Here is a 21173-nt window from a genome sequence, read left to right as displayed (position 1 = left end):
GTTAGACTTATCAAAATCAAGGTTGGTAAAGAAGATGATTCTACAGGGCCTCTTGGACGAAAATCTAAGATTCAGATTGACAACAAGGAGGGTGCTTCATCTTCGGGCACAAGGATCAAGTTGTGTGTCAGTCGTGCAGTAGTGCTTCCTCCTGAGGAGACAACTGTTAGTGGGAAGGAAAAATCACAATTCCATGTTCAAGTAATTGATCTGGATAATCCAGATGAGGGTCAGCAATCTGATGATGCTCCTATGTCTCCAGTTTCAGACTCGCCTCATGAGATCATTCCTTTAGTTTCTATTGATACACCTCTTTCTCCTCCTGATTTTCTTGTGGAAGATTCTCCTCAGAATGCAATTCCCATTTCAGCATACGAGCCATCTCCTGATCATCAACAAGAGAGTGTGTTTAAAGTTCCTGAGAATATTCCTACTTGCATTCAGTTATCAGAAATTGATACTTCCACTTCTGGTTTTGAAGAATTCATGAGGCTATCTTCATGCCCATTGGTAACTGAGAAAACCATGGTCGCTATCCAAACAGATATTCCTCCCAGGATGACCATGGTGATTCAAATAGAAACTGCTTCTCCTTTGCCTACGACTGTGACTAGAGGGGAGTTGATGACTTTGCCTCCATGGCTTAGTTCTTTTACCCCGAAAAGGAAGAAGCAAGAAATCTCACCTGATGCCTTTGATTACCAGCAACTCAAACAGTCCAAATCCAAAGTTGCTAAGAAGGCTAAGACTATCTCCAGAGTAACTGTTGACAGTAACAAGATGAAGGTAGCTGAAATTGTGGAACCTATTGCAAATAAACCACTTGATGAAATTTCAGCTGCTGATTATAGGGTTATAAGGATAGAGTTGGGCAAGAAAACACATGAGGTCATTAAACATGATGCTTAGTTTTCTGTTGCTTCACTGGTGCAAAGGTGTGATGACCTTCTAGCAAAGAAAGACAAGCTAGAAGAGGAAAACAGACAACTTATGGCAGCCGCTCATAAAATTACAAAACCTGTTGTTGAAGGGAGTAACTCCATATGTTCTTCTGGTTCCGAAGAATCAATTTGTGAAGTGGAAAGGGCTGCTCAGAAAGTACAAGCATTGGATTCCTGGGTTGATCAACTTCATGATCTATGTGTACAGGTAATGAAAGACATTTTTCAGATAATGTCTAAGTTGGAAACTGTTGAGGAAAAACTGGATCAAACTTCTAATACTTTCAAAAAGAATCTGGAAAGTGTTGAAGAAAGTTTGACAATTTGGCATACCATGCCAGCTAAGTGTTCTACAGGAACACGCCATCATCTCTTCCAGGGTCATGCACTTGGAATTTGAACAACTCCTGGAAAACAAGACCCTTGTTCTTAAATCCCTCATTGAGGAGATCGGTGATGCAAGGAGATTCCAGGGTGAAGTTTTTCGAGATATTATCTCACATTGTGAAAGGGCCTCTTGCAACATAGTAAGTCAGGATGGAGAGCTGATTCCATAAGAAGAAGTTCTTACTGATTTACAGATGAGGATTCATAATGAATGGAGGAGTGAATAATTCTCGACAGCTTCAATTCAAGTATTGATGAAACACCAAGCCTTTCTGCATGAAATTCAGTCTATCCTGGATAAAAACAATTCTGCGCTCCTCCGCTGTCACGACACTATTGTGAAGACTATGGTTGTTGCCCAAAACACCCATGAACCAAATCTCGATGAACTACAAGCGAGCATCCAAAAATTTCAAGGATTTGTGTCTTCACAAAATGCAAGTTAAGTGTTTTTCAACACTTAGTTGAATTTTCCCTCTTTTGTAATCTTTAGTTGTAATTTAGTTTTGACAAGTTACATGTAAAAGTATTTTTTGTAAAAAGGAAGTTACACATTGCTTGCACTTTTGTAATTACATGTAAGGAAACTACAAGTTGTGTCCGATTAGGACTGTAGTTGGAATAAGTCTTAGTTAGTTAATGAAGTCCCAATTAGTCATTGTATGAGTCTTGGTGGTTGAGAGAATCTCTTAAGTTAGTTAGGATCCTCCCACCTTTTTCTCAAGGCTCCTCTTCTATAAATACTTGAGGGGTCTATTGTAATTTTTATCTTTTGGGAAGCAAGCAAAAACTCTGCCAAATTTATAGCAAGAAGTCTTTGAGCTTATGTATGTGAATTGAAGGTTTTGAAGAATAATAAAGAAGGATTACTCAAGTTTTGAGTCTTTGAGCTACATGTTTGAGTTTGAATCTCTTTATTTCTTCCATGCAAAGTGTTTTTAAAGGAGTTTAGTCCAATCTGATTTGAAGTCTTTGAGTTGCAAGTAGAGAAGATTAATTAAAATAGGAAAATCTCTTGAAGGTGCAACAAGTCTTTGAGCTTGCGTCTATTCTTGAGGAAAAATTACTGTTTGATAAGAAATATCAGCAAGTCTTTGAGCTTGCATTAGTTCTTGTCTTTGTGTTGAAAGAATAGATTATTCCAGTCTTTGAGCTGTTGTCTTTTATTCATTGTAAAATTTAGTATAGCAAAGGGTAGATAGGATTTCCAATAGTCAAGTCTTTGAGCTTAATATTGTTGTCCTGTCCCGAAGGAAGTGACGGAAGTCTTTGCGCTTTCAGGAAACTTCATTTCCTTTCTCTCATTTCATTCGAAAGTGGTTACTGTTGTTCATGTTCAATCGCTATTCTTTTCTATGAAGAGAAAAGGATATTGTCTTTCTTGAAAAAAAGAAGAAAGATTGTTGTTCCATCCTATTTTATTTTCAAAGTTTTAGTTAGATAGGGGGAGCCTTCCCTTCATTAGGAGAGTTTTTACTTGTGTGTTATGGTTGAAACCACAATTTTGTATATTTTCCCAAGTGTACAAAATTTTCAACCAACAAATGGCTTCAACCCACTTAGTTAAATAGTCTATAGCTGTCAGTATATGTGTATGTCTTGCACTTGAAGTAGGCATCAAAGGACCTATAAAATCCAAACCCCATTGTTTGAAGGGTTCATCCACAATCACGGGTCAGAGCGGTAATGCTGCAAGCTGCGACTTACCTGTGAACAATTTACATTTCTCACACTTGGCCACCCATGCATACACATATTTGAACATTCCTAGCCAATAATAGAAATTCTTCAAAATTTTGTAAGTAGTTATTGCTGATGAAAAATGGCCACCACAGGCATCATCATGGAAGGTTTTCAACAGTGACTCTTGGAGCAATTTATCTACACAGCATAAGAAAGTTCCATCTAATCCCCTTTTATATAATACATCATTAAAAATGACGTATTTGGCAGTCTTTAACCTCAAGTTCCACTTTTCTTTTGAAGAAAGATGTATTGGGCAATCTCCATAGGTCAAATAGTAAGCAACATCCGCAAACCAGGAATCCTGAAGTCCGATAAACAAGACTAAAGGAAATTCCTTTGTCATTTCCTCCTTACTTTCAACAATTAATTTGCACAGACCCTATCCTCTCACCAATTTTGTGGGCTTAATATCTAAATTGAACTCTTGAATCTTTGACACCCAGGAGGCTCTATTATTCATTCCTATATCCTATTGTGTCAATATGCTCTTGGCTGCAGAATGAGGCACATAAACAATTGCATGGGAATGGAGAATATAGTACCTAAACTATTTTACGACTTTCACAACTACATATGCTTGTTTTTCCATTAGTGAATATTTCAATTCATGCTTTTTTAATGGTACACTCATGAATGATATTGGAAATTCTTCATTATCCTCATTCTCCTATAATAGAATTCCTGATATAGTATGCTTCAAGGCATAACAATAGATAACAAAATCCTTCTTAAAATCAGGATTAACCAGAACAGGTGCATGACCAATATCATTCTTTATTGATTTGAACGCTTTCTTCCCTTCCTCATTCCATTTAAAGGCTTGTTTTTCACTCATCAAATTTACAATATACCTGGTAGTCTCTGCAAAATCCGGGATGAATCTCCTTAGAAAATTTATTTGTCCAAAGAAGGATCTAACTGCATTTCTATTTGATGGTAGACATAGCTGTTGAATTGCCTTTACCCTTTCAAGAGACAAATGTTTGCTCCTAGGACACCACAGAAAGATGGTGTAGCAGAAAGGATGAACAGAACAATTGTTGATGTTGCTAGAACAATGTTATTACAAGGTAATATGCCTAAGATGTTTTGGAGAGAAGCGATAAGTACTGCAATCTACACATTAAACTAGATACTTGTAAAGAAAGACAACAATAAGACACCTTATGAGCTATGGTATAGTAAAACTCCTTGTGTTAGTTATTTCAAAATCTTTGGAAGTCAATGTTTTATTAAAAAGGATAACTACACTAGAAAGTTTGATGCAAAATCTGATGAAGGAATATTTCTTGGTTATTCTTCTAAAAGCAAAGCATAGAAATGCTATAATAAGAGAACTAAGAAAATAGTTGAAAGTGTTAATGTGAAGGTGGATGATTTGTCAAACAAATCTGAAGGATCAAGAAGGTCTGAACCTGAAAAAGATGATAATGAAGAAAGACTGGTGATCTTAGAACCAAAAGAACAAAATAATTATCAACCGACAAATGCAGTACTGACAAGCGAGGACAGTGAAGAAGAAAGTAGTGAATCGACTCGTGAATTAGATGAGGAAGATGCAGAACCGATACAAACTATACCTAGATTTGTGAGATTAAATCACTCTCAAGACCAGATAATTGGTGATAAGAATGCAGGCGTGCATACTAGGAAGAAGATTAGAGAAAATTCTTGTTTGATCTCTACAATGGAACCCAAGATAGTTAAGGAACCGCTCAAAGATGATGACTGGATGAAATCAATGAATGAGGAATTAGATAAAATAGGGAAAAATCAGACATGGTCACTTGTTCCTAGACCCGAACACAAGAATGTGATTGGAACCAAATGGGTCTTTAGGAATAAGTTAAATGAAGATGGAAAATTGGTAAGAAATAAGGCAAGGTTAGTCTGCAAAGGATATGCACAGGAAGAAGGTGAAGACTATGGTGAAACTTTTGCATCGATTGCAAGATTGGAAGGAGAAGGATGCTACTGGCATTTGTTGCACATAAGGGATTCAAAGGCTACCAAATGCATGTCAAATCAACCTTTTTGAATGGAATTCTTGAAGAGGAAGTATACATTGAACAACGGGATGGTTTTTCCTTGACCGATGATAAGGACATGGTAGTAAACTGCATAAAGCCTTGTATGGTCTAAAGCAGGCACTGAGAGCATGGTATGAGAGATTGCATGCACATTTGATCAAGATTGGATTCCAACGTACTAGTGAGGATAGTAATATTTTTCTAAAAACTGATGGAGACAAGATGCTAATAGCTGAAGTATTTATAGATAACATAATTTTTGATGGAGATGATAATATGAGTATGGACTTTGTTGATGAAATGAAAAAGGAATTCGAGATGTCTCTAATTGGTGAAATAAAGTTCTTTATTGGATTACAAATCCAACAACTAGATGGTGGTATTTTTATCTGTCAAAGCAAGTATATTAAAGAGGTGTTGAAGAATTTTGTCATGGAAGACTATAAACCAGTAGGTACACCAAAGGTAATAGGCTACAAATTGACAAAGCAAGATGATTCACCTGATGTTAGTGAAAAAGAATACAAATCTATCATTGGTAAACTACATTATGTTGTATATAGCAGACCAGACATTGCTCATGTTGTTGGGTTAGTTGCAAGATTTCAAAAAGAGCCCAAAGAAAGTCACATGGTGGTTGTTAAGAGAATTTTCAAATATCTTAAAGGAACATTAGACTATGGATTATGGTATCCCTGCAAAGGAAATTTCACTTTAGATGTTTTTACTATTGCAGATTGCGCAAGCAATGTGGATGATTGGAAAAGCACAACCGGTGGAGCTTTTCTACTTGGATGAAGACTTGTAGCATGGAGAAGCAAGAAATAAACTTGTGTTTCTCAATCTACAGCTGAAGCTGAGTATGTTGTTGCATCCATGAATTGCACGCAGGCCATATGGATGAGACATGTGCTAGAAGGATTCAAGATGGATATGTCTGAACCATTGACTATCTATTGTGACAATACGAGTGCAATAATTATTTCCAAGAATCCTGTACTTGATGCAAGAACCAAGCATATAGAGTTGAAGTATCATTTATTAAGGGAAAGAGTTCAGGACAAGCAGGTAAAGATGGAGTATGTGAAGAGTAAAGATCAATTAGCTAATATCTTTACTAAACCATTGCCAAAGACTACTTTTGAGTTTCTCAGAAGTAAATTAGGGGTTAGACCCCTACACAAGAAGAACTAAGATGCTGGAGTTGCATCAATCCTATGGATTTCATGTTTATTTTTCATTAAGGATTGATGAAGATGTGAGCTACTTCGTAGGGGGAGCGACTCTAATGCAGTATGATATGATTTACAGTTCTGATCAGATTGAAGTCAAGTGATGCATTTTTTTAACTTTGGCATTGCTATCAAAGGGGGAGAAGAAAAAGAAATCAGTTAATCAGCTATGGGAGAAGAAAAAGAAATATGATGATCAGGTTTGAGGAGAAGAAAAAACAGTGAATACCGGCAGATGCAGAGACCAACAGATGCTAAGATGCAGATGATTGGCATATATAATTGTATACTGATTGTATAACTGATTGGAGTTGGTGTTGCCATCAATGCCAAAGGGGGAGATTGTTGGCATGATTGGCATAACTGATGAAGATGAGTTGATGACTGTATCGATAGAAGAATGGTGATGACATGATCAGTTATTTGTGTTGTCATTGATGGCAACCTATGTCAATTAATGTTTGACGATGGTTACAAATGAACTTTGATGTCTGACTTGTTGGATAAGTATTTTGGTCTATCGGATTTAGAATTTGTAAGTATGACAGGGTTTACCGGCAAGACTAAGAATTATGACTTCAACTAGTAAAAGAAAATATTTTGATGGAATCGGTAAATCGGTGATCGTTGGAGACTTGTGGCTTTAGACATAAGCTTTTATGATGGATTTGTGTATGTGACCGGAACCACATCCTATGTTGATTACCAGAAGACATGTTTTTAATTTATGATGGAGTTGTGCTAAGGTTTTAGTAGGGTTTTAGGACCGGTGATGAATTCACTCAACCGATAATGATTTCTATTTTGGCGGTGATCTACATCAAGTTCACGTGTTGATGATAACATGACACAAACCGCTTGATGAGTTTGAAAGATGTTTTGGCGCATTTGGAGAACGAATTTCTTGGGAATCAGTGAAACGCTTATTAGAGTGTTTAGAGGATATAGATTGGATTTCTGTGATGGGTTATGATCAACCAACGGTTGATATTGGATTGTAATTTGTTGTATTGATCTGTATTACGATATGTGATGATCTCTTATGATTTGTATTGTAAATTCAAGATGTAATTAGGGTTTTGTGGCTGACCTAGTTGAGATGGCTATTTAGGGCGACACAACTGATGTTTTATGTGTCGGTGGCATTAGGAGCATGAGTTAAGCCATCCCAGAGAAGATAGAGATTTGTCTGAGTGTTGCAGACCGTGAAGCATAACTGGATCTGATCTAGCAAGCTGAAAGTGCAAAGTAACAGATCATTTTTCATTATTGTTCTCTAACAATTACAAAAACATAGATCCCTTAACTGGTAGGTCCTAATAGGCCTTTGCCATCTAAGTCCCCTAACAGGGCAGCTCACAAAAGAGTGTTTAAATCCTCTAGCCAGGTTGATCATAACAGATCATTAAGCTCTTAGTTGGAGTGATAGGTAAATCCCTTAACCGGATGACTCCTAACAGGGCCTGCTCCTAACTGGGCGTATTGTAAGCTCCTAACAGTGCGCACTTCAAAAAAGTACAAATTATTGTGGGTAGCAATCCCCATCGTGGTTTTTCCCATTTGAGTTTCCATGTCAAAAATCTTGGTGTTCATGTGTGGAATGTCTTTTCATGGTGTTTATGTGATTCATGCATTATTTCTGATTACTGGTTATGATAAGTTTACTGTTGTTTATCATAGATCTATAAGTGGTTACTGGTAATGTTATTGTATTGATAGATGAAGTATTTTGATATGATAATAAGTCAGTATGAGTATGTGTTGATCAGATATCTAGTTGGTGAATATTCTGATTGATGAGATTGCATAAGTGGGTAACAAGTGAATGAGATTTGCTAAAGGGTTATATTCATTGATTTCAGATATGTTGTAAATGGTATTTTGATTTGAAGTTATAAATTGTCTTAATATTGATTCAACCCCCCCTCCTCTCAGTATTAACCAGATCCTTATAGGATTAACAAAAGGGTAGATAGGACTTCACATAGTCAAGACTTTGAGCTTGATATTGTTGTCCCATCCCGAAGGAAGTGACATAAGTCTTTGAGCTTTCAGGAAATTTCATTTCCTTTCTCTCATTTCATCTCAAAAAGTTGTTATTGTTGTTTTATGTTAAATTGCTATCACTTTTCTCTGAAGAGAAAAAGATATTAGATTTTTTGAAAAAAGAAGAAAGATTGCTATTTCATCCTATTTTAGTTGTAGTATTAGATAGATAGGGGGAGCCTTCCCTTAATTATGAGAGTTTTACTCACACACTGTGGTTGAAGCCACAATTTGTATATTTCCCCAAATGTACAAAATTTTCAACCAACACTATTTTTGATTAAATAAATAGAAAATGTTTTATTGAATATAAAACACACCTTAATGTTTTGATTGCATATTAACATTGGATGTTGATCTTTCAATGTATTTGTATCTTAAATATTGGTTGAATGCTATCCAATTGACTTAACAAACAAAATTTCAATAAGATAAAAAGTATTAATTGATTGCATCTATATTGGATGTTGGCCTTTGAATGTATTTGTACCTTAAATATTTGTTGAATGCTATCCAATTGACTTAACAGACACCATTTCAATGACATCAAGATTATTAAAAAAAATTGACATTTGAGGATATATAATTTAGCACATAAATTTTAACTTTAGTAAAAACAAAAGTAGCTTTTATTTCATTGGTCTTTCATTATTTAACCTTATTGACGTTGCCTGTAATGACAAGCGTATGAGAGAAGGTGTGTTTTCATTCACTGTCCTTCAAACGATAGAAAGAAAGAAATAAAACTTGGAGAAAAAACTGTTAAAGCTATGAAGATGAGTATTTTATAACTCACCATACAGTACATGGCTTTCATTTCACCCTAATATTAATGCCAATTGAAAAAATTCGGATGGTAACAGCCACGTTAGAGGCAAAATTAACAAATTTACATCTTTTCACTTTCTCTTCAATCTATATTTCCGTATTCAACACAATTTGACTGTTCTAGGGTTTTTGCATTCATCATGTTATCGCTGTGGATCTCACAAATTGCCTGATTTCGTAGTCGTCATTAAAAACTTTGATTTCATATTTTTAAATATCAGATAATTCGTTGTAAGGTCTGTTTTATTTGCCTACTCTGTCCTGCAAGTGGTTCTCAATATTTTAATCATGGTGATTTAGCTGGCAGTTGTGTTTTGCTCCCTTTCAGACTGGTTCTTATCAATGTTATTTCAACCATAGATTATTAGTATCGAAAATCTAATATGATAGCTCCTTTCGTTCACAGTCTGAGGATATACGACACATAAACATCAAATCCCCGTGCCCCCAAAAAACAAAAACCTAATGCAAATTTGCAAAGCACTTATTGGTTTGAACGCATGGATTTTCCAAGTTTCCAGGACACAAAGTGACGGATTGAAAGCGAAATTATGTCAACTGTGGCAATTTGTGGAAATATCATTTTTCATATACAGAGAAAGTCAAGCATAGGAGACGACTCCGAACCGGAATGCTGTGGTTAACTTTTTAAGTTCAATTCTGACTTTCATCTTGAATAAGTCATCTGATATCATTTATCCAGAATAGGGGAGAGGGCCTATAGGGACGGAGTTTAATAATGGGATGTCAGTGGAATACAATTATATAATTAGTCTATTAGTTGAGGAAGAAAAAAATGTCATGTGAATATTTATCTTTAAAAATATTTCACTAAAATGCATTGACACCACTTATCTTAAAAAGATTTCACTAAAATGCATTGATACGACATATAAGACAGAGATCTACAAATTGTTTTTTAAGACTTTCAAACCGTTTAAACTTACATAAGTGGGAAGGTAACAGCATAAGTTTTTGGGTTGGGTGGAGCCTTGCTTCAGTTTCTAGGGAGCCGAGCGGAGAGATTTAGTACTTTAAGTATATAATGAAGAAAAAGGCCACCTTTCTGTCTGTTTCAGTTTTGTTTTGGTCTCTGGTATTATTTACTGCTGCACAAAGAACATATCCTAATGAAGGTACTCTAATTAACTTAAATTCAGTTGTAGATGGAAATTCAATAAAACCCGCCTGGATCGTGTGACAGCCATCAAATCTAGAAGGGAAAGCAACTTCGTAAACTTTGGTGCTCAAAATTAGAGCCTAAACCTATGGTTAAAACATTTCTTTCAGAATTAATATTGAACAGCAGGGTATGCGGATTTTTTTGTCAGTACCAAATGTCTACGCATGCCCCGAAGCTAAATTAATGTTCTTTAATAGATTAAGTTGTATGTGCAACACAATATCAGAATTGCACAGTGTCTGTAAGTTGGGATGGAGAGTATTGTGGTTGCAAATTTTAATTAGAAGATTGGGGGATCATGAGATATGTTGAAGGATGATATAGTTTAAGCTTTACTATTAGTGTTTGAAAAATTGAGTCAATCTAATGGCTGCACGCAGATTAAATATAAAAGCTTGGTTGATTTGGTTTAGGAAAAAATTGGTAGTTGGGCAGATTTGATTTTGGGAAGTTCAACTAAAAATTAAACAATTAGCCAAACTTGTTCATACAGTTTTCCCTGATGGAGATTTTTGTTTGTTGTTGGGTGCAGTTAGAGCCCTTGACAAAATTAGGAGGAGTCTCGGAGATTCTTTCGGAAACCTAAATAGCTGGAATCATGGTGATCCATATAACTCAAAGTGGATAGGAGTTGTCTGCCATGGCAATGCTAGTGCTGATGGATATTTTCACGTAATGCAGCTGTATGTCTACTGTTACTTGACAAGAAGTAGATTTCAGTGCCTCAATTTGAATTTTTTTTGCTTTCATTTATTTCGATGAATTTTTTATTTTTTAATAAATATGATCAAAAGTACATCCTATATGCTGCATATACAAAAATATAAAGCTAAAAGCAGCAATTGTAAATCCAGAATTTTTTTATTATTACAGCAGTTGTAGCTCATAGACCTTTAAACTATGAGAAGTGCTATTCAAATTTCAACCTAGTTTCTATTATTTTTACCACTTTCAGATTAATAGAAACTCAGAAATCAGAATTTAGTTTGATTAGCTGAAAGATTTAGAGATTTCTAGATTCAGGCATGACATAGAAATGAACAAAGAAATAAGAACAACACATGGTTACCCTGGGAAAACCTCCTAGGAGGAAAAACCCAGCCAGAAAAGATCCTCAGATCTGATTGTGGATTATATTCATATAACAGTTACAACACTTATCTTAGGTCCTTGAAGATGTCTGAAGTGTTTGCTCTTAGGGCTGATGGAATCAACCACAGGTCTGCACTTTCATGTATATCAGGTCTGCTCCTTCAACACACCAATCAGCACTCAGGCTCAAGCCCTAGATCTGCACTCTTGATGTGTCTTAGATCTGCACTGATTCAGTAACCCTGGCACTTTAATTCTGGAACACCTCAGCCTTCTTTATGACAGCAAGAACTTGATGTTTGCTTCTTTAATTTGGCAAGGATGATTCGCATAAATTCCTTCACCAGCTTTTGCATTAATCAGATTGTATATTTCGCATCATTAGGCATGTGTGAACTCAGATGTATACTTCGCATCCTTAGGCATGTGTGAACTTCGCATCATTAGAAGATATGTATTTCGCTTGAAGGATGTGTATTAATTGTATTTTGAATGAGGCAGATATGTCTTATATATATGTGATGCAAAATCCTTTTTATGTCGGCCTAATATAAATTAAATTACTTTTAATTTAATTTGAATCTCTTTAATCCGAAATGCCTTGATGGATAGGGTTGGCCCTATTTAAGCAAGCACGTTATTATGCATGTAGCGTGGGGTTTCATTATGTAGCGTGGAGTGAAGTGAGGTATAGGGCCCAGCCCTACACGTTGGAGAAAGGGGCTAGCCCCCTTGGGTGGATTCCAATGTTGCCCAAGGCAATTGGAATCCACCATTCCCTAATTATAATCAACAGTTTCTACGCATAGGATAGAAGAGATCTCATCCAGATAAGGAAGTTAATCATATCCACAAGATTGGATCACAGGCTCTGTTGTAACTTGTAATAAACTCCCTAAGTACCACTTCACCATAGGCCTCTAAAACTATGTGGTGATATATATCTGTACAAAAGTCCAAAGCACTGTTCAGTTACGAAGTTGATGCTAGTAATGAAATTCCAAAGATTTTATGATTCATGTCCTCCAGGGACATTAAAAATAAGATGTCACAGGCAGTTCCTTATTGATGATCATGGTTTTAACTTCTAAGCTGTGACTGTTTATTACTGAATCTAAACATTACATGTAATATGTGTTATTGGAGTCCAATCTAAATGTCGATTAGATATTTCATCCCAAGCATCCCAAAAGATTTGAGTCCAAAGTTTTCCAAAACCCTAATTGGGCTTGTGAAACACATCAAAGAGATCTTACAAAGAACTAGGTATGGCCAATCATCATTGGTACATCATCAAAAGGCGAAGGTTATTTTCTTGGTCACAGCCTAGAAAGCTTTTATGAGATCTTTCTTGTGGGATAATGGGGGCATTAATGTGCACACTTAGAAACATGCTCCAATGTAATGTCCCCACTTTGAAATATGATTTAATAATAAATAATAAATATAAAAGAATAAAAATTAAAATTAAATTAAAATATAAATAAATTTAATTAAATATAATTAAAGTTTAATTAAGTTAATGAATGGTCAAAAGACATGAAATGAAAAAGTGGTGACTCCCTCAAACATGAGATATAAAAGGGAGAAGAGAACCTCATTTAAGGGGGATAATTTGTGAATCAAAAGTGCAGATCTGATTTAAATAAAAAGTGCAGAGCTGATTGTGAAAGGTTGTGTCTCTTTCAAAGAGCAAAAATAATGAAGAGTTGCACTCTTTCAAAGGGTGCTAACGGTGAAAGGGTGTGTCTCTTGCCAAAGGGCATACTTGATGAAGAGGTGTGACCTCTCCCTCACATTGAGAGATATAAAGGAAAGGAATCAAAAGCCTCTAGTGATATCGCCATTGATCAGATCAGATCAGATCAGAACTATTATTAAGTTATAGGCAGTAACATCCTTGTTCTTGGTGGTATGCATGGGGATGTGCTTAATATGCATGCTTATCATATGAAGCTTGATAATTTTCTTATGCAGAATTTTATAGTAATATCAATATAGATTGCAATATGGATGACAGTCATACTTAATTTCTTATACATTCATAATACTTGAAAGACCAATATATTAAATGGTCTAGTCCTTGATCTTTTACTAATGCCTTTGTGAGGATAGGTTGGTTTGTGTAGGGAAAGACGGAGTAATTCGGTCACTAGATGGGTAAATCCCAAGATGGTTAAGGACATATATTTCAGAAGCCTTGAGGGAGAGTCTTGAGATGGGCATAAACATACGTTCCTAAGAAACCTTGAGAGAGCCCGCTCGTAGACTGTTTCCAAGTGCCATAGCATAGTAATTCCACCATCTTCCATAGGGTTAGGGAAGAAGTGAGGGTTAACCCTAAATTTAATTAGTTATTTGCTGCATTATATATACTTCTAATCTCAATAACCTAATTTAAGACATAATGATGTTAAGTGATGTATGCAACTATTGGGAAACAAGTAGCATTCCAATAGGGGACATTGCAATTGGTATCTGAGCTTTGATCTTGCCATCCTACAAGGTAAAGATGAATCATGAACCATTCTAGTCAATAAGAAGGAATCTAACAATAAATTTATTTGCGTGTATTCTCCGTGTTTGCATATATACATGTGTATGCTCCGTGTTTGGTTCATGCTTGATATGTTTCCAGCATGTTTATTCCATGTGTGTTTCCAAAGCCATTTTATATTAGAAGTCATTTTGAACACTTTATGATCATTGCTTGAGGACAAGCAATCTTGGGTGGGGCGAACTGTAATGCCCCCCCTTTGAAATATAATTTAATAATAAATAATAAATACAAAAGAATAAAAATAAAAATAAAAATAATATTAAAATATAAAAGATTATAATCAAAGTTTTATTAAGTTAATGAATGGTCAAAAGACATGAAATGAAAAAGTTGTGACTCCCTCAAACATGAGATATAAAAGGGAGAAGAGAATCTCATTTGAGAGGGAATAATTTGGGAATTAGAAGTGCAGATCGGATTTTAATAAAAAGTGCAGATCTGATTGTGAAAGGTTGAGTCAAACCTTTGACTTGCAGATTGCCAAGTGTAAAGCCAATTTTAAGTAAAATTAGGTGTAATGCCCATTCAAGCATGAAGCGGTGAAGAGGAGGACATTGCATGAGATAAGGAAGATTAAAAGACAATAAACTTTGGAAGGGCAGCGGTTTTTTTTTATATAACCAAATGCAGATTAATGGGAATATGTGATAATGAATGAGAGAGAGGAAGCAACGTAGCGAGCCAATGCACAAGGATGGGAGTAGCACATGGAAGAGAGGTGTGTAGATAGTTAAAGAAGGCATCATTGGAAGACATGATGCCCCAATGATGAAGACACAAAATGTGGGTTGACTGGGCATTGATTGCCACGTTGAAGAGGTGGTTTTGTTTTAAATTCGATGCAGATTTCAAAGGAGAAAAAGGAGGGGGAGGAAGGAGAGGAGGATTAGGGGAGTTGTGCACAAGATAAGAGGTGCATAGCACAAAGTAGGAGGGAGCCAATATTGTGTGTTGATTTAAGTGAAGTTTGAAGGCAGGGTTGTTTGTTCCCCTCCATAAGTTCTCTTTGGTTTTTGGAAAACACCGCTATTTATAGTAAGTGATTGCATGATACTAATCTTTCTGGTTTTTTTGGGTTTGTTCTCTTTGGTCTCCAAAGAACACTTCTATTTATAGTAAGTGCTTGCATGACATTAATTTTTCTCGATTTTTTTGGGTTTGTTTTCTTTGGTTCTTGGAGAACACTGCTATTTATAGTAAGTGCTTGCATGGTACTAATCTTTTTGATTTTTTCTGGGTTTGTTCTTTTTGGTCCCTAGAGAACATTGCTATTTATGGTAAGTGCTTACATGACACTAATCTTAATGAATTTTTCTGGGTTTGTTCTCTTTGGTCCTCAGAGAACATTGCTATTCATAGTATGAGCTTGTGTCGGCATCAGTTGTCTCCTTATAGATTAACTTGGTTCTAGCAATGTTACTATTTTGGGATAGTCGGTGATTGCATTAATGATTTTGATGACTTATGGTCCTCAGAGAACATTGCCATTTATAGAATGAGCTCGTGTTGGCATCGGTCATCTTTTGATAACTTTAGTTGGTTCAAGCAGTGTTACTATTTTGGGACAATTGATGAATACATTGATTATGATATTTTGATGACTTATGGTGTTGAGGTATTATTAGTACTTGCACTAGGCAATACTATTGCATTCACTGAAGCACAATCAATCAATTATTTTGCACCATTCAAAAGTGATCATTATATATGGTTTCAAGATAAACTTGATTTTTATAAAGTTGAGATTGACAAGGTCTGGAATAATCAGGATTGACAAAAAAGCATCTACAATAGATTGTTTGATTTCTTTGAATGCTCTCTTTGACACCCTTCTTCAACATGTCATTCAATGTCTTTACTATCTCGGCAAATTCAGTTATGAACTTCCTCATGAAGTTGATCTTGCAAAAGAATGACTTTAATTCCTTTTGATAGGTAGGCTGGCCATTTCTTGAAATAGCTTCAATGTGGTTAGGGTCAATTAAAATTCCATTTTAAAAATTTATATGGCCTAGAAGTTTTCCTTTGGTGATACCGAACATGCATTTCTTCGAGTTAAGAGATATCTCGTATCTTTTACATCTTTGAAAAATCTTTCTTAGATCACTTACATGATCTTTTCTTCTCTTGGAAAACACCATGAGATCATCTTGTTGGTTGAAAATTTTGTACACTTGGGGGATGTACAAAATTGTGGTTTCAGCCACAGCGTGTGAGTATGATACTCTCCTAATTAAGGGAAGGATCCCCCTATCTATAAACTATTCTTAAACTAAAAATGGATGAGACAACATTTTTTCTTCTTCCTTTAAAAAAAACTATATCCTTTTCTCTTCACAGAAAAATGATAGCAATTGAAAATAACAACACTAACAACTTACAAAACAAAGTGAGAGAAAGGAAATGAAGTTTCTTGAAAGCACAAAGACTTCCATCACTTCCTTCGGGACGAGACAACAATATCAAGCTCAAAGTCTTGAATATGTGAAATCCTATCTACCCTTTTTTATATTAATGATAACAAGAACAAAGTATGATAGCACAAAGTCTGAAATATCTTATTCTTCTCTACATAAAACAACAAGAACCAGTGTGAGCTCAAAGTCTCCCAACTATTTCTTATCACAAAATCTACTTCTACTTTCTCTCAAGAACAAGTGTAGACACAAAATCCTACAACTTCTCTCAACAGAATATCTACTCTAACTGATATTAATCTCCAATACTTGTAACAAAAAGTTTGCAAATCAAATTTGATTAAGCTCTTATATAAACACTAGCAAAAAGGATATTATTGAACACAAGCTCAAGATATTTAGCACAAAGTCTCAATCCTTGAGCAATCTTCTATTTCTTTCAACTTCAATTTATATATAAAAAGAGAAAAGTTTTTCTTGCTGCAAATTTTAGTAGAGTTTACTTGCTTGCTTTTCAAAAGTTAAAGATTACAATAGACCCCCTCAAGTATTTATAGGAGAGGAGTCTTGAGAAAAAGGTGGGAGGATCTCAACTAACTTGAGAAATTCTCTCAACCACCATGACTTTTTCAGCTACTAAGACTTATTCAAAATTACAAGTCCTATTCTAATTTGACTTCTAATCAGCCAACTTGTAATTACAAAAATGCAAGTAATGACTTAGCTTGCAATTTACAAAATTGCTTTTACAAGTAAGCTTGTCAACAAGAAAACTACAATACTGAGATTACAAATTCGAGACTACAACTAAGTGTTGAAAAACACTTATGTTACAACATGTTTGGCCATGAACCCTTCAAACTTCTGGATGATCATTTGCAGTTCATCAGGATTCGGTTCGTGAGTATTCTTCACAACGATCATGGTTTTCACAACAACATCGTTGCAACGAAGGATTGTGATGTTTTTCTTCTCAAGAGAAGACTGGATCTCCTGCAATAAGATTTGGTATTTCACCAAAGCTTGAATCGATACAATTGAAAATTGTTCATTCCTCCATTCATGGTGAATCTTCATCTGTAGATTTGAGAGAACTTCTTCTTCTGGCAACATTTCCCCATTCCGACCCATAATATTACAAGCAAAGAAAAGAGACTTGGACTCGACTCGAACTTGGCAAGGCCGAATCGGACTTGGACTCGGGACTCGGAGTCAGACTCGGGACTTGGAGTCAGACTCGGCTGGACTCGGGAAAGTGAAAAACTCAAGAAATTTAGAGATTTTTAAAGATTTAAAACTTGTTTCATGCACCCTTTATTGAATACACCTAAAGACACAATAACATCATCAAACTCGGCTCATTTGATTACATACACAAGTATACATCAATCACATTAGCATAAACACAAATTGTAGCTGAAGGAAATAACAAACATAAATATATAAATATTGTCAAATGTATACAATATTACAAAACTCATGGAATAAAAAATCCATGTCATCATATGATCATCATCAAATGTTCCACACAAATACCAAAGGCAAATACAACTACAAGCCTATGGCTCAGAGTAGCGTGCACCCTCTCACCTTGGCCCCCTGCGAAGGTGTTTAAGGTAGGTCGTGGATGATTCGACAGCCATAGTCGCTCCCCGTGACACCATGCCATGCTCACCAACATCAGGAACATCTGTGTCACTATCAGTATCTCCTGTCTCTGCTCGTGCTCTTTGCTCCTCCTCTGCCATGGCTACAGCCTCAACCTCTATATCTACCTGGTCGATCCAATCAGTGTCAGACTGGGAGGTTAAATTTTCCCTACTTCTATCGACGCAGTTTCCCCCCATATTTTTCAATAGGGTTTTGGGGGCAGCGTCCCCAAGGTGGGGTCAAGGGTTATTTTTCTATTGGTTGACATGTTGTAACCCTAATTTTTCTCATTCTCAGGTGGAGGTTGTAGTGAACAATGACGAGATTATTCATTTTAAAAAAAATCTAAAAAATGCATTTTTTTTGGCCTTTTTTGGGCCTTGCTGCCGATCGAGTCCTAGGCACAGGACTCACCGAGTTTGGCGAGTTTATGCCAAAATCGCCAACTCGGCAAGTCTGGCGAGTTTTCTCGCTAGACTTGGCCAAGCCCAAGTCCGAGCTCCAGAGACTCGGCGAGCATGTCTCGGACTCGAACTCGCCAAGTTTGGCGAGTTTCGGGCGATTTTCTAATCTCTGATTACAAGAGGCTTTCTCACAACAAGAAACAACATCTACAACGCTTCAGTGTGTAATTTCATGGCATCATCAATATCCTCAATGAGTGACTTGAGAACAAGGACTTTGTTCTCCAAGAGTAAACTCGCTAGACTCGGCCAAGCCCGAGTCCAAGCTCCAGAGACTCGGCGAGCATGTCTCGGACTCGGACTCGCCAAGTTTGGCAAGTTTTGGGTGATTTTCTAATCTCTGATTACAAGAGGCTTTCTCACAACAAGAAACAACATCTACAACGCTTCAGTGTGTAATTTCATGGCATCATCAATATCCTGAATGAGTGACTTGAGAACAAGGACTTTGTTCTCCAAGAGTTCTTCAAATTCTAGATACATGACTCTGGAAGGAATAATGTCATGTTCTTGAAGAACATTCAACTTTTCTTGAGGCATCTTGTGCCAAACCGTCAAATTCCCTTCAACTCTTTCCAGGTTCTGTTTGAAAACATCAGAAGCCTAGTTCAATTTTTCTTCAATGGTCTCCAACTTGATCATCATTCAGAACACATCTTTAAATACTTGAGTACATAAATCATGAAGCTAATTACCCAAGAATCCAACACTTGTACCTTTTGAGCAGCTCTTTCAACTCCTTGGACTGATTCTTTTGCATTTGACGAAGTTGAAGGATTGTCCCCTTCATTAGAAGAATTGGTGATCTTTTGAATTGCGGCAACAAGTTGCACATTTTCCTCTTCTAGCTTATCCTTCTTCGCTATAAGTTCATCATACCGCTGCACCAATGAGGCTACATAATGTTTGACCACTTCATGCGTTTGTTTGCCCAACTCCACCCTTGTGATCCTGTAATCAGTAGCTTGCATCTCTTCCTGTGGCTTGTCTACAATTGGCTTAACAATTTCAGCCACCTTCATTCTGTTACTATCCACTGTTACCCTTGAAATCGTCTTAGTTGTTTTGGCAACTTTGGTATTTGATTGCTTGAGATGCTGGAAATCAAAGATGTCAGGAGAGATTTCTTGCTTCTTTCTTTTAGGTGTAAAAGAACTAAGCCATGGAGGTAAAGCCATCAATTCTCCTTGAGCAACGACTGAAAGTGAGGGAGAAGCAGTTTCTGTTTGAACAATAGTCGTCATCTTGGGAGAAGTTACTGTTTGAACAACAACTATAGACTGCTTATTAACCAAAGGTTCTAATGACTGCATCATGAACTCATCAAAACTAGAAGCAAAAGTATCAATTTCTGACAAAGGGGCATATGCAGGATTATCCTCGAAGATATTCATCAAATTCTCTTGATGATCAAGAGATGGCTCTGCTGCTGAAATCGGAATGACTCTTTGAGGAGATTCACCCACTGAAACATGAACAATATGAACAGTGGAAAAAGCATCCACATTCGCATCAAGAGAAGACATAGGTAATTCTAAAGGAATCTGAGGGGGAACTTCATGAGGTGACTCCAAAATGGGTGAATCGAGAGCATTATCTGATTGTATTTCCTCCTCTGGATATTCAACATCAATTACATGAATATGAAGCTGAGGCTTTTCTTTCCCTGAAACTGTCACTTCTTCAGGAGGAAGTACCATTTCTCTGCTAACCCTCAACTTGATTCTCGTGCTTGAAGATGATGCACCTTCCTCGTTGTCTACTTTGATTTCAGACTTGAGTCCGACAGGTCCTATAGAATCATCTTCTTTTCCAATCTTGATCTTGATGAGTCTAATGAACCCTCTTCCATGTCAAAAAACTTTAAGTTTCTGAAATCACGCAGTCTTCATTAGTCTTTGCAAATCGCGCAAAAACGTTTTTGGTCCGAAAATCTTGAAAATCATTCAAGGTCGCGTGGTATGCATTCTTTAGCCGAGAACCTTCAATGTCCATGGTCGCGCGAAGAACACTTTCTGGCTGAAGGCACTCAAGTCTTTACATCGCGCAGTAGACATGGTTTGTGAAAGCATTTAAGTTTCAAAAAGTTCCTCTGCATGGTTAGTCTGAACTTATTAATATGGTTAGTTCGGTTTTTGAACATGGAATGTATGAATCTCTCAAATTCAGTGTTTATGTTTAAAAACTTGAAAATATGTTTCCCCTTTGGAGATTGCATCAATTTTATGTAGCTGTGCGAGTTGCTGGCGAAATTAAATTTGATTATTGCACTATCTTTGGAGATCGCTATGTACACAGGTGTTGGTGGAATATGCCTTCCCTCCTTCGGAACTCTGGAACCCCGAGGTTCCGAAGTTCCTAGCTTCTCCTTTCCCCGAAACTCTGGAACCCCGAGATTCCGAAGTTCCCCTCCTCTTTTTAGCCCTTTCCCTTTCTTCTTCGGAACTCTGGAACCCCGAGGTTCCAAAGTTCCTTCCCCTTTTGCCTTCTCTCTCTAGTTCCTCTGGAACTTCAGAACCCCAAGGTTTCGAAGTTCCTTTTCTTCTCTTCCTCTCTCTACCTCGGAACTCCGGAACCCTGGAGTTCTGAAGTTCTTT

At 36.5% G+C, this 21173-nt stretch overlaps 1 protein-coding gene across 1 annotated transcript in view; it reads left to right on the top strand.

Moving 5' to 3' along the window:
• The first annotated feature begins 9181 nt into the window (after positions 1-9181).
• The window catches only part of LOC131035817 (uncharacterized), a 146904-nt gene continuing 134912 nt past the window's right edge, over positions 9182-21173 (top strand). The window contains exons 1-2 of the mRNA XM_057967544.2: positions 9182-10346; positions 10926-11076. Coding sequence (XP_057823527.2) covers positions 10256-10346; positions 10926-11076 — 242 coding nt within the window. The 5' untranslated portion in view covers positions 9182-10255. The remainder of the gene's footprint in view (positions 10347-10925; positions 11077-21173) is intronic.

Source organism: Cryptomeria japonica, chromosome 5 (genome assembly GCF_030272615.1).
Source record: "Cryptomeria japonica chromosome 5, Sugi_1.0, whole genome shotgun sequence".
Taxonomy (NCBI): domain Eukaryota; kingdom Viridiplantae; phylum Streptophyta; class Pinopsida; order Cupressales; family Cupressaceae; genus Cryptomeria; species Cryptomeria japonica.
This window is presented reverse-complemented; position numbering and strand designations above follow the sequence as displayed.